This window comes from Calonectris borealis, chromosome 31 (assembly GCF_964195595.1).
Source record: "Calonectris borealis chromosome 31, bCalBor7.hap1.2, whole genome shotgun sequence".
Taxonomy (NCBI): Eukaryota; Metazoa; Chordata; class Aves; order Procellariiformes; family Procellariidae; genus Calonectris; species Calonectris borealis.
The window spans coordinates 911,305-925,223 of record NC_134342.1 but is presented as its reverse complement, the minus strand read 5'-3'; the positions used below and the strand labels follow the sequence as shown (position 1 = coordinate 925,223).

At 66.1% G+C, this 13,919-nt stretch overlaps 1 protein-coding gene across 1 annotated transcript; it reads right to left on the bottom strand.

The window, feature by feature from the left end:
• Window positions 1–592: 592 nt before the first annotated feature.
• OLFM2 (olfactomedin 2) lies at window positions 593–13,682 on the bottom strand. The gene is made up of 6 exons (XM_075134292.1): window positions 13,502–13,682; window positions 8,505–8,654; window positions 7,208–7,363; window positions 4,378–4,597; window positions 3,207–3,313; window positions 593–1,579 (listed from the first exon to the last, which is right to left on the bottom strand). Exons 1-6 carry the CDS (start codon window positions 13,637–13,639, stop codon window positions 902–904), a joined length of 1,449 nt encoding a protein of 482 aa, XP_074990393.1. The 5' UTR covers window positions 13,640–13,682; the 3' UTR covers window positions 593–901.
• Between the last annotated feature and the right edge of the window lie 237 nt (window positions 13,683–13,919).

Genomic DNA, 13,919 nt, shown 5'->3' with positions numbered 1-13,919 from the left:
CACATCTCCACCCCCTCCACATCTCCACCCCCTCCACATCTCCTCCATCCCCTCCACATCTCCACCCCCTCCACATCTCCTCCATCCCCTCCACTTCTCCTCCATCCCCTCCACATCTCCTCCACCCCTTCCATCTCCTCCACCCCCTCCACAGCTCCTCCACCCCTTCCATCTCCTCCATCCCCTCCACTTCTCCTCCACCCCTTCCATCTCCTCCACCCCCACACCTCCTCCATCCCTCCTCACCTCTGGTTCCTGCTCTCCCCCAGCGCCGAGATCCTGCTGCCCCGGCCTCGTTGGCTGCTCATTTTGGGGGAGCCCCCCACGCAGGGGCTGCTCCCCCCTCGCAGGGTCTCCTTGCCGCGGCTGCACCATCATTTCCCAGCTCTGCTGCGATTTCCCCAGCGCCGCACCCGCATGCATTAAACACGGCCATAAACAACGTCGCTGGCTGCCGGCGCACATCTGGGGGAGAGAGCTGTAGGTGCAGGAAAAGGGGGGGACCAAGCCCTCGAGTGACAAAGAATAACAATAATTTTTAAAAAGATCGGGGGGGGAAAAAAAAGAAAAGAAAAGATCAGCACGAGCCCCATCAAACGTCAAAGAGACCGTTTTTATTTGCCGTCAAAATAAAGATGTAAATTGAAAAAAAAAAAAAAACCAAAAAAAACCCGAACAAAACAAGAACCGAGGTCAGCTGAAATGAAGGCAGAGGAGATCCATGCGCCAGGAACCGCGGGAAGAAACCAAAGAAAGAGAAGAAAATAAAAAAAAATCAAAGAGGAGGAGGAGGAGGAGGAGGAGGAGGAGGAAGGCCCCGTCCCCTAGAGAGAATGGCTGAGGCTGAAGTCTAGAAAAATAACGCGCTGGGGGAGGGAGAGCGGAGGAGTCCGGCGCGGGGTCACAGCTCCCCCGACGTCTTTATGACGTGGAAGAGCGTGACGTTGTAGATGACCTGGTGACCGTTGTTCCAGGTGTAGAGCACCCTCTCCCGCGGGTTGTAGTCCAGCATGGATATATGGGAATACTGGTTGTGGAAGGGAATATCCGTGTATTCGTAGCTGGAAGTGTTTGTGTAGTAGGCAAAATAGATCTTGGCGCCGGCGAGATGGGAGTTGGTGACGTAGAGCGTGCCGCAGATCATGAAGGACTCCCCGGCGCTTCGTTTGGGGTAACCCGTGTCCCAGCTACGCAGGACCTCCAGCGTCTGGGGGTCCATCCTGCTCACCACGATGTTACCGGCGTTTTGGTTGGTGGTGTAGACGGCCCACAACCCGTTCTCGTCCACCATGAAGTCGATGTCGGAGAAACCACCCCAAGAATAAGGGAAGGTGTTGTTGTAGCCGGCGCCGGCCAGGCTGCGTTGCACCAGGACGCTGCGGGAGCGGAAGTGGTACTTCACCGCGATGTTGCTCTGGTATTTGTTGTAGTAGAGGGACCCGTTGAAGACCACGTGGCCGGTGCCGGCCCAGGGATGCGGCAGGAGGTGCTGCACGAAGTTTTGTCCCGTCACGAAGTCGTTCATGGTCCGAAATTCCAAAACGCGGCGGCCTTTGTAGTAACCGTCCATGTACCAGACCTGCAGCGGGCTCAGGTCAGGGATACCCGGCCAAAACGGGGCTCCCCCCGCCCCAAGACTGGCTCCCAGGACAGACGGACACGACCCACGCGCAGCACATGCAGCCATTTACGCTGCTGCCGCGTACCGGGCCACGCATTTTTTTTCCGGCTTCCCCCCCCCCCCCGTTAAACGTCTTTTCTGCTCTTTCTGCAGATGAAATGCTTGGCTAATTTTTAATCAGAGGGCGCGCGTCGTTAGAAAGACCCCGCGTGATTGAGTTCCCAGCCTGCAGAGCCTGCGAGGAGGCTCCTGCCCAGCCTCCCACCGCCGCAGCCCAGTTTCCTTCGTTTGCACTTGGCGCAGCTCTGCGGAGGCAGCGCGTGCCCCACGTGCAAGGGAGCGGAGGGTTTGCAGCCCGGCGAGCGGGCACCCCAGGCGGTCTGTACCCCGGGTGCACGGGCAGCGTGCACGCCAGAGAGCGTTGCACCGCGGTGCCTGCAGCCCGGGCAGCGTGCATGGGCAGCGTGCAACGCAGGGAGCGTGCATGGGCAGCGTGCACCAACGTGCATGGACCCCAGGGATTGTGTATGGGCAGCGCGCACCAAGGCGCATGGACCCCCGGCAGCATGCACCAACGTGCATGGACCCCAGGCAGCATGCACCAACATGCAAGGACCCCAGGCAGCATGCACCAACGTGCATGGACCCCAGGCAGCATGCACCAACGTGCATGGACCCCAGGCAGCATGCACCAACGTGCATGGACCCCAGGCAGCATGCACGGGCAGCGTGCACCTCAGGGAGCATGCATGGGCAGCGTGCACCAAGGTGCATGGACCCCAGGCAGCATGCACGGGCTGCATGCACCCCAGGGATCGTGTATGGGCAGCATGCACCAAGATGCATGGGCCCCAGGCAGCGTGCATGGGCAGCATGCACCCCAGGGAGAATGCACCGAGGTGCAAGGACCCCTGGCAAGCATGCACGGGCACCATGCACCCCAAAGAGCATGCACCAAGATGCATGGAGCCCAGAGAGCATGCACCGGCAGCGTGCAGCCCAAAGAGCATGCACTGAGGTGCATGGCCCCCTGGCAGTGTGCATGGGCAGCATGCACCCCGGGGAGCATGCACCAAGGTGCAGGGACCCCTGGCAGCATGCACCGAGGTGCATGGCCCCCTGGCAGTGTGCATGGGCAGCACGCACCCCAGGGAGCATGCACCGAGGTGCAGGGACCCCTGGGAGCATGCACCGAGGTGCATGGCCCCCTGGCAGTGTGCATGGGCAGCATGCACCCCGGGGAGCATGCACCGAGGTGCAGGGATCCCTCGGAGCATGCTCCAGGGCGCATGCAGCCCAGGCAGCGCGCAGCCCGGGGACGTGGAGGCACAGGCAGGAGGGATGCAGCAGCGCGAGCCCGGCGGGTTGCAGGGGATGCGGTGCCCATGCAGTGCTGGGCTTTTGCAAAAATTCAGAGCCAGGTCTGCTAAGAAAGGAGCTGCGCCCCTGCAAAATTCACCTCTGCTTGGGCCTGGGAGGGTTTTGGGGAAAAAATACCCAGAAAAAACCCACGTAGGAGCCGCGGGAAGCCCAGGCAGGGCTGTGTCCCCCCCACCCCATCCCCACGGGTGGCCACCCCACTCACCCGGCTGTCGGCGCTGGGTGTCATCGTGTCGGTCATCCAGGAGCCGAAGCGGGAGCCGGATGCTCGGATGGTGATGGGATTGCTGACGCCCGTCAGCTTCCCGCAGCCTGGGAGGGGGGCAAAAAAGAGTTCGGAATTAGGGGGGGACACGTCCTGGACCACCAGCTCCCCCCCCGTCCCGTGGGCATCACGCGCCGAGCGGGGAGGAACCGGGGCTCCCCTTCACCCCAGGGACCCCCCAGGGGTCTCGGGGGACGGGGCAGCGGGATGGGGAAGGGCACCGCTGGGCTCCCGAGGGAGGAAAGGCGGCTCCTGCACGGAGCTGGGACCCAGCTGCACCAGTAAACACCCCGTCGGCACATACTGGAGGACGCTGGGTTGCCGGTATTATTATTATTATTATTATTATTATTATTATTATTATTCTTCGGAAGGTATCGGCAGCAAACCAGGAGCGGCGCGCACGGGCAGCCGCAGGCAGCAGCGGGGGTCGGGGTTCTCTGAACCCTGCCTGCACGGGCAGGGACCCCGGGCTTCCCTGCCTCTGCGGGGGTCCTGGGTGCCCACCCATGCTGGAGCTGTGGCAGGGGTGGGGGGGGGGTGGGGGGTCCTGGGTGCCCACCCATGCCGGAGCCGTGGCAGGGGTGGGGTGTGGAGGGGTCCTGGGTGCCCACCTATGCCAGAGCTGTGGCAGGGATGGGGTGGGGGTCCTGGGTGCCCACCCAGACCAGAGCTGTGGAAGGGGTGGGTGAGGGGGCTTCCTGGGTGCCCACCCACGCCGGAGCCATGGCAGGGGTGGTGTGTGGGGGGGGTGTCCTGGGTGCCCACCCATGCCGGAGCCGTGGCAGGGGTGGTGTGGGGGGGGGGTGTCCTGGGTGCCCACCCATGCCGGAGCCGTGGCAGGGGTGGGGACAGGTCCTGGGTGCCCACTCACACCGGAGCCATGGCAGGGGTGGGATGGGGTGGGGGTCCTGGGTGCCCACCCACACCAGAGCTGTGGAAGGGGTGGGTGAGGGGGCTTCCTGGGTGCCCACCCATGCCGGAGCCGTGGCAGGGGTGGGGTGGGGGGGGTCCTTGGTGCCCACCCATGCCGGAGCCGTGGCAGGGGTGGGGTGGGGGTCCTGGGTGCCCACCCACGCGGGGGCCGTGGCGGGGGGGGCGGGTATCGTACCCAGTTTTTGCATGCAGGCGTGCAGCCGTGCCTCCAGCACCAGCACCCGCTGCTGCAGCTCCTCGTAGTCGTAGGCACCCATCTCCTCCTGGATGGCCAGCAGGCTCCCGGAGAGGTTCCTCACCTCCTCCTTCAGGTGCACGATCAGCCTCGTGTCCGCCTTGTACTGATCCAGGACGGGCAGCAGCGGCAGCAGCTCCGTCATCTTGTCCTTGAGCTCCTGTTCAAGGGGTGCAAGGGGGGAAAAAACCCCACACCCCCCCCCTTAAATTAAGCCCTTGTCACCACCCTGTCTGTCCGTCCCCGTGGGGGGGGGCCCAGGAGCCACCTCGTTAACGAGCCCTATTCCCTGGGTTGGTAATTAATAACAATTACGCGGCTTCGCATCTTCTAATGAATCACCCGCAGCCGACGCGATCGCCTCGCTCTGCAGCGCGGGAACCGAGGCAGGATGGGACCCTGCTGTGGGTGCACGGGTGACATCCCCCCCCCGCCCCCGTCCCCGGCCAGCCGGGAGAGCGGGGAGGGCACGGAGGGGTGCAGGAGGGTGCTGGGGGAATAAAAGCACCAGGCAGGGTTCGACGCCAGGTCCAGGGTTTAAAACTCTCCGTTTATTTTAGCGCAAGGAGAAGGTTAAAGAGAGATTTTGACTTTGGGACCAGCGCCCAGGAGAGGCTTCAGCCGCCCGGCAGGCGAAGGCTGAGCAGGTCCCCGACCGCCACCGTGGGAACAGGGTGCACGTATGGGGTGGGAGAGGGTGCTGGGGGTGGGTGACGGCTCCAGGCAAGGGGGGCACCCAGCACCCTGCATGCCGCAGGGATGCTCAGCTCTGGGATGGCCGCAGGGATGCTCCATCCTGGGAGCCCCGCAGGGATCCTCGGCCTTGGGACCACCGCAGGGATGCTCAGCCCTGGGAGCCCACAGGGATCCTTGGCCCCGGGAGCCCCGCAGGGATCCTCGGCCCTGGGAGCCCCGCAGGGATCCTCGGCCTTGGGACCACCGCAGGGATGCTCAGCCCTGGGAGCCCACAGGGATCCTGGGCCCCAGGAGCCCCGCAGGGATCCTCGGCCCTGGGAACCCACAGGGATCCTTGGCCCAGGAGCCCGCAGGGATCCTCGGCCCTTGGAGCCCACAGGGATCCTCGGCCCCAGGAACCCGCAGGGATCCTCGGCTCCAGGAGCCCCGCAGGGATCCTCGGCCCCGGGAACCCACAGGGATCCTTGGCCCGGGAGCCCCGCAGGGATCCTCGGCCCCGGGAACCCACAGGGATCCTTGGCCCAGGAGCCCGCAGGGATCCTCGCCCCGGGAGCCCCGCAGGATCCCGCCGGCCTCGTGCCAGCCCCCGCACGGGCACGGCACGGGGCAGCGGCGCGGGGGAAGCGCGGCGGGGGGCGGCCCTGGCTGCCGGCCCACCCAGCCTCCTCCGCCCAAGGACCCCGCGAACCCCCCGCCGGCGCCTCCGGAGCCCCGGCCCCGCTGGCCGCCCCCCGGCTCAGCGGGTGCTCCCGGGAACGCCAGCACCTTTCCTCCCGCTTTGCCTTTCATTTCGGGGCGGCGTTACCCCAGCGGCGGGATTGCATCCTGCTCGTGGGGCTCAGCACCTCCTGCCGGGATTAAACCACCCCAGCCTTTTGCTGCAGCTCCGGTGTTCAAAGTCGCCTCTCTGCACCCATCAGCATCCAGCACCCACCCGAGCACCCCCCGGCCCCTTTCGGTGCAACCGCTCCCGCGACAGCACCGCTCTTTGCTTGTCAGGATGAAGCCCTGAGGCTCCCAAAATAAACCCGTACCCCGGCGGGGGGGGGGGGGGTGGGTAATGGGATTTCTGGGGGGTGCAGAGCCGCTGCGGCACGGGCAGCGTTGACTCGCAGGCCGCATCGGTCAGCGCCGGGCGCTGGCGGCTGCCACCCGTCAGATGGAAATGGTGGCTGCGCCGGGGAAGAGCCCCGTTTCGTTTAATTAAAGGTGTCGATCCGCAGCCAGATGGGCTGGGAATTGGCCCTCTCTGCCGTCCCGTCGCTGGCACAGCTCCCCCGGCGGCACCCGGGGAGGCGGCAGGATGTGGCCCCCCCCCCGTCGGTTTGCCCTTTGCGCCTTTGGCTGGGCGCCCACCGCGGCTGGGCACCCTCTCCTGCTCCTGCACTGCACCCACCCTGCGCTCTGAGGTGACACAGGGGTGCTCAGCCCCTGGGCTACCACAGGGATGCTCGGCCCCGGGACCACCCCAGGGGTGCTCAGCCCCTGGGCTACCACAGGGATGCTCGGCCCTGGGACCACCCCAGGGGTGCTCAGCCCCTGGGCTACCACAGGGATGCTCGGCCCCGGGACCACCCCAGGGATGCTCAACCACCCGGACCACCCCAGGGGTGCTCAGCTCTGGGACCACCCCAGGGGTGCTCGGCCCCAGGACCACCCCAGGGGTGCTCAGCTCTGGGACCACCCCAGGGGTGCTTGGCCCTGGGACCACCCCAGGGCATCAGGACCACCCCAGGGTGCTCGACCCCGGGACCACCCCAGGGTGCTCGGCCCCGGGACCACCCCAGGGGTGCTCAGCTCTGGGACCACCCCAGGGGTGCTCAGCCCCGGGACCACCCCAGGGATGCTCGGCCCCGGGACCACCCCAGGGGTGCTCGGCCCCGGGACCACCCCAGGAATGCTCGGCCCCGGGACCACCCCAGGGGTGCTCGGCCCCGGGACCACCCCAGGGGTGCTCGCCCACCCAAACCGCCGAAAGCAGGACCCTTCCCAGGGTGCCCACCCGTGCGGTGGCACCACGCAGCACCGCTGCCGGTCCCACGGGGTGCGAGCGGCGGCGGGGCCGGGGGCTCACCTGGAAGCTCTTGGCGTTGAGGCTTTTCTGGCTCTCAGCGGCCACCTTCAGCCGGGAGTCCAAGCCCTTCATCAGGGCCTCGGTGTTGCGCACGTACTGGAGGTCCCGGTAGGTCCGGAGGTCCAGCACCTCCATCGACTGGGAGATGTTCTGCACCTGCGTGGTGGGACGGCGGGGGGTGAGAAAACCCTCGCTCTAATTAACGCAGCCCCCCGCCCCATCTCTGCTGCTAACGAAGAGGTTTGAGCCGGGGAAACGCGGGGCGAGAGGCGACGGGGAAGGGAGAGCAGCCCCCAGGACCAGCTCAAGGTCAGCGGGTGCTGGTGGGGACGCAGCCCCCGGTGTCCCCGTCCCCCGGGACGAGCAGCTCCCCGCGCCGGCGTTTGCGTAAACGCTTGCAAGAAAACTCTTCCCCCTGCAGCTTTAATGTATCAAATAACGCCTTTTACTCATCCCGCTTCAGCTGCTATTTGTTTTTTTTTTTTTCTTTAAACCACCCGAGCGCACATTTCCCAGCCTGCTCCGTCGGCTTTCATTCTTTAATTTCATCTGCCGCAGCCGGCAAAGTTATTTTATTTCCGCGCTTTCAAAGGACGTGAACGTGGCCGTGTTCCTCAAACGCTTATTTATTTATTAGCTCCAGCCCCACTGGTATTTACGGTGCCGCCGCCTCGGAAGGGAGCTGCTTAAGAGGTGTTTTTGCAGCGCGTTAGGATAAAATTTTAATCGGGTTTGCGGTGCGCCCACCCGTCTGGACGGGGAAAAACCAGGGGGAAATGAAATGAGCTCTGCCCGGCTCCCCGCCGCGGCGGGGGGAGGGCTGACGGCTTCTGCCCGCGGTTCTGCAGACCCCAGGGGGAAGGGGCCGGGAACCCTCCGGGGGAAAGCACCCGTCCCCCGCTCCCTACGGGAAAACCGCCCGGGCTCCGTTACGCGTCATTTGGGAGCTGCAAGCTAAATTCTTGGGATTTATCTCCGGGCTGATTTCGTCTCTGCGGCCACGCGGCGGACTCGGTTCGCGCGGCGAGGGCATCGCCGCGCGCTGGTGGCGCGGCCGACGCTGGTGACGCCCTTCCAGCAAACCCGATGGCCAACGCCGGAGGATGGGAACGCTCCCCCGTGCAGCGGGATGCGGGAAGGGGAAGGATGCTCGGAGCGGCAAACCGCAGCTTGGGATACGAGGCGGGGAAGGAGGGAGCTGCGGGGAAGGAGGGAGCTCCACGCCACTGGGCAAGGCTCTGCAATCCTCCCAACCCGGCGATTAACGGCTTCGTTAGCCGGGCGGCCCAACGCTCACCTTCTCCATGAGCTGCCGGAGCTGGTGGCTGCGCAGGTCGCGGGAGCACGTGCCCTGGACGGGGATGACGGCCGTGCAGAGGCATTTGCCGTCGGGGGCTTGCGCCGAGGTATAAACCTGCCAGCCCTCGTCGGGGCTCTGGAAAAGGGTCTGCGGGAGAGAGGAGGAGATGTCAGAGCCCCGAAGGGCGCCGGAGCCGCTCGCCCGGGCTCCCCAAAACCGCAGGGGTTGGGGCAGGGCTGGCAGCGGCGTGGCAAGACACCGGAGCATCCTCCCCTCTCGCCGTCACGCTGGGGACGAGGCGGCGAGGGAGCCACGTCCCGGCGCCGGGAGGAGCCCGCCAAACCGTCACCATCCCCCCGCGGCGCCGGCAAAGCCCGGTGCCGAGCGCATCCCACGGCAGCACAACCCCGCGGTCCTGCCCTGCCTCCCACGCGGCTCCTCCAAATCCCGTCCTCATCCCGGTGGATTGGAGCCGCTTTGCATTTTTTTCCCCCTCCTTTTAGGTTTTTTATCCAGGTCATTTAATTTTTTATTCCGCCCCCCCTTTCCAAGACTCATTTCGCCGCAGCGATCTGCTCCAAACACAGAGATTTCAGCTTCCCGGCGGGTCCCGCCGATGGGGATGGGAGGGAACGATGAGGAAACGCTCTTCAGCGCTCCGCAGTCCCTCCTCTTCCTCCCGCAGACCCAGCCCTGGGTGTTATTTCCCACCAACGGAGTTGAACGAGGCAGGGGTTTCCTCCGCCGCGGCCGCCTCGCCCCTGGAGGGGAGCGGAGCTACGAGTACAAATCGCTAATTCCTTCCCTTTGAATTTCAAATCCCTTCGACAGCGACAGGGAAACACCAGCGCATCCCCCTGCCCGGGCGGGCACCCGGGTGGGCACCCAGGTGGGCACCCAGGCGGGCACCCAGGCGGGCACCCGAGCATCCCCGGCCAGCCAAGCATCCCACCAAGCCCTGCTGCTTTTTCGGGATTTTTCCATCCAGCTGCAGCTTTTCCAAGCGGCTCCAGGCTCGGGGTTTTGGTTTTGGTCTCCCACCACAGCCGAGGACGGGGGTGAGCACCGCGGGCTCCCGCTCTCCCCCCGTTTTTGGCTGGGTCCCACCACGCTCGTCCCCGAAAACCAAGCGGAGCAACATCCACCCCCCCCCCCCGCCCTCTTCTCTTTTGCCTGCTTTATTCAGGCCATAACCCGGCGTTTTTGCGCTGGGCCATTTAGCATTTCATGGGTAATTCATAATTATTAATTATGAAAATCAAGAGCAAACTCATCGCTCTCCAAGCGCCTTCTGCACCGAGGCGGGCGAAGATAAATGACCCGTTCCCTGTAACAAGCCGGGGACGATACTTTACTTTACACGCCGCGGTTTTAACTTCATGTTTCACATCGGAAGGGATTTATTGGACGCGGCGGTGGCTAAACGCCGTTCTCTAACCTCCAGCGCAACGAGAATGAATTCACCGACGGCGGGGTAAAACTCGCCCTTAACCGAGGAAATCCCTGAGTTATCGCAGGGGGAGGTGAATAAAGGATTTATCCAGCCCAGCTCCCAAGGCAGCGGAGATGGAGCCCGGTCGGCGCGGGGGGCCGGGAGCCCTCGGCAGCCCCGGCTGGTGACGAGCCGCATCGCGGGATAACGAGTCCGTAGGAAAGCGCCGGCGGACGGCGTCGTGCCGGCGGCTCGCTGCTACGGCAGGTGAATTAATGCGATGAACAATTATCAGACAGACATAAAGAAAGACTTAACGCACGGCGTTGTGTGCCCCTACCCACCGAAACTGGGGTCCCCGTGGCAGGAGGGGTCCCCCCCAGCTGCTCCGGCCATGGCACAGGGCTGGCATCTCCCACCCGGGGAGCACCCACTGCACCAAAAGCTTCATTTCTTCCCCCCCCTCCCAAAAAAAAAAAGCTACTGAAATGAAAGAGCCCGAAGCAAACCCGGGCAGAGCATCCGCAGTCACCGAGGAACCATTTCCCGTTACCCGGGACCCTTCTGGCCGCGGCCGAGCGGCAGGCAGACGTAAATACTTTATAGAGGGCTAATGCATAATTAACGCCAGGCAGCAGCCTGGGGCGGGCAGGATGCGGGCAGGCAGCGCTCAGAACCATCGCTCTGAAGGCTGGCAGAGCTCCTCCGCCTGCCAGATTGGGCGGCAGAAACCCTGGGGTCCATCCCCAGGAGCCCCGGGATGCGGGCGAGCATCCGTGGATGAGAGCCCAGCTACCGGGAAGATGCAGCTCCCCGGTTGTATCCAGCCCCTTCCCTGCGGATAACCCCCAGGGATGGAGGTGGAGGGCAGCCCTGCCCGCGCCTGCCCACTGCGGCTCGGGGGCCTGGAGGCGGCGGCTGCTGCCGGCCGTGTTATTAGGTTAAACGCAGGCTGTGCAATCTGTCACCGGGTTATTAATTAGAGCTCCCCGGGAAAGCTGCCGGCTCGCGGCTCGGGAGAGGAGAAACTGCTGACGCCCTCGGCCGCGGTGCAGAGCTGCCAGGGAGCCGGTGCCTGGTGGAATCGGGGGGCTCTCAGAGCACCCCGACCCCTCTCATGGGTGACACGGGGGTCCCCAAGCAGCCCACTCGGCCCCTTGCCTCAGGCCGGGGGTGTGGGGGTCTGACCAAGCGCCCCTCGAAGCCAGGACACCCCGAATCGGCACGGGCGGTAAAGGCAAGAGCCCCTCCGTGTCTGTGCCCCCTCTTTCTGGAGCGGGACCGCGCCGGGGCAGGCGATGGAGCCGCTGCAGAGGACGCTCCGGTCTCTCCCCAGCACCGGCCGGAGCGCGGTGCCGCTCCTCCACGGCAAGTCAAGAGCCGTTGCCTGCTCCAGCGCCGGGATCCGCAGCGACGGCGTCCCCAAGAGCCGGCGTCCCACGGGGCCGGGCTGACGGGAGCACCCGGGTCTGGGCTGGGTGAAGCCGGCTCTGGAGCTCGGAGCGGAAAAGCGACCGCTGTTTTCTAGAAAGGGGCTTCGAGAGTCCCCGAACAACGGCGAAAGGCCGTGCCGGGCATCACCGTGCCCAGAACCGAGGCGAGCACCAGTTTTTGGGTAAGCCCGGCTCATTTCAGCACCCAGGAGAAAAGCGTTGACTTGCTAAACCCAGGCGGGAGATCAGCTCCGCACCCAGGGCGTCAGCTCCCCGCCACGGCCGCGCCGGCGGCCCTGCGCACCCCACGGTCCGGCACGCCGTTCCGGCGGCTGCCGCGGGCGGTGGCACCAGCCCGTTACAGCTGCATTGGCCGCGCTCCTTCCCGCTGATTAATGATTTTTACAACGAACACCAAAGAGTGACTAATGATTAGCCAATTATCGTAGAGCAGCGCCTGCTTTACCCCCGAGCGCCGCTAATTACCCTGCAACATGATTGCCTGTTTGGTGGTGCCCGGTGAGACCCCACCGCCACGCGCAGGGCTGCAGCGACGAAGGCCACCGCGCTCATCCTCCGCAGAAGCCCGGCTGGGAATGGTATCCCGAAAAGGATCCCTAGGGATCCCAATGGAATGGGTCGAGGGCTGCGGGGAAAGACTCTCATGGCTGGGACTTGGTTTAGGTGGGGGGAGCAGGCCGGTGAGCCCCCAACGGCTCTGCCGGTGGCTCCGGGGGGGCCGGGGTGGGCGCTGCCGGGGGCGACACGGTGGCGAGACCCAGACGGGCTGTGCCAGCTCCTTCCTCGAACACCCCCCAAACCGGGATCATCCCCCACCACCACCACCACCCCCCACAACCGCGATCGGCGCTGGCAATAGCCAGAAGCACCCGCCTCGGCGGGATTTCTCGCCACGACCCCCCCAAACAGGGTGTCCCACAACGGGAAGGCTCCGGCTACCGCAGGGGTTTTCTCATGACGAAGGACGTCGCCCCAAATCATGGCCCCCCCCGCCCCGTCCCGGCATTACTGGCTATGGCTGGGTGCCAGCCAGGCCCCGCGGCACCGACGGCGCAGCCCAGCCCTCCCCGGGGGGTCCCCCGTGTCTGCGGCATCACCCGGAGCCCAGCCCAGCCCTGTCGCTGCCATTGCAGCCCCCCCAAAATGTCCCCCCCCCCGGCTCCCAACTTGTTCTCACGCCCAGCTCCGCTCTCACAGGGGTTTGCACCGAAGGGCTGACGCCAGCCAGAACCCAGAGGGTCCCAGGGGAAATTTGGGGTGCCTCTGCCCGGGGGGGGGGAAGCGCCCCGCCTGGGGCCAGCCACCAGCTCCCCAGGGTCCTGCGAAGTGGGGGGGGCTCACCCACCTTCCCCAGCCAGAAGCCCCCCTGGTCGGAGGGAGCAGCAGGACCCTGTGGGGGTCCAGCTCCCCCCCCTCCCCAGCACCCCGGAACTGCCCAAGGTCTACTGGGGGAAGGAAGGCGGTCAGGAGCCCCCCCAGCCTCCCGCAGGGGTCTCCTCCATTGGACGACCCCAGCCCCAGGCTCCCCAGTGAGACCAGCCCGGGGGGTCCCCGTGTGCCCTGCCCGGGGCGGGGGGGAGACAGGGAGGGGGGATCCCCGTGCCCCGGAGGGGGTCCCCTGTGCCCTGCCCGGGGAGGGGGTCCCCATGCCCGGGGAATCCCCGGTGGAGGAGGGGTCCTGTGCCCAGGGGGAAAGCGGAGGGGGGGTCCCGTGTCGGGGCAAGGGGGTCCCTGGTGCCCCTCGCCCGCGAGGAAGGGAAGATGGGGGGGGGCCATGAACGGGGGGGTCCCCTGTCCACCGTGTCCGAGAGGAAGGGAGGATGGGGGGGTGCCCATGAACGGGGGGGGGGGTGTCCCCGGTGCCCCTTGCCCGGGAGGAAGGGAGGATGGGGGGGTGCCCATGAGCGGGGGGGTGCCCGGGGGAAGGCGGAGGGGGGTCCCCATGCCCGGCGGGAAGGGTCCCGGTGCGCCGCATCCCGGGGCTGCCGGTACCGGTGGCGCAGCTCCTCGCCGCAGCCCGGGCATCCCCCGCCTCCCCCCCAACTCCTCTCCCGCGATACCCGCACCCCCTCCCCGGTGCTCCCCTCCCCAGTACCGGGCCGACTCACGATCTTCTCGGAGGTACCGGCCCGTGACACGGCGGTACCGTTGAGCCCCACCAACGAGGGTAACGTCTGGGACATCCAGTTGGTGACCATGGCCATGGTGCTCAGCACGGCCCCGATCTTCAGCAGCGGCACCGTCATGTCGCCGTCGCCGCCGCATACCCATCACACACCCCCCCCCGCCGCCGCCCCGGTGCCGGTGCCGGTGCCGGTGCCGGTGCCGGTGCCGGTGCCCGCCGGGGCGAACCGCGCACCGGCCGCACCGCCCCCGCCGCCTGCGGAGCCCCCGAGCCGCGTTCGCCCTTATAACGGAGCCGGCGCCGCTCCGGAGTGACGTCGGCGTCGCTGGCCCCGGGCCAGCCCGGTACAGCCCCGGTTTGGGGCGGGTCTGTCCGGCAGGGTTTGGGTACGGTCCCGGTCC

Coding starts and splice junctions, on each gene's coding strand:
- OLFM2 (XM_075134292.1), bottom strand. CDS start 13,639: ATGACGGTGCCGCTGCTGAAGATCGGGGCCGTGCTGAGCACCATGGCC. Junction 4,598..7,207: donor TCAACGCCAAGAGCTTCCAG/GTGAGCCCCCGG, acceptor CCCCTTGAACAG/GAGCTCAAGGACAAGATGAC. Junction 3,314..4,377: donor CGCCTGCATGCAAAAACTGG/GTACGATACCCG, acceptor CCCCCCTCCCAG/GCTGCGGGAAGCTGACGGGC.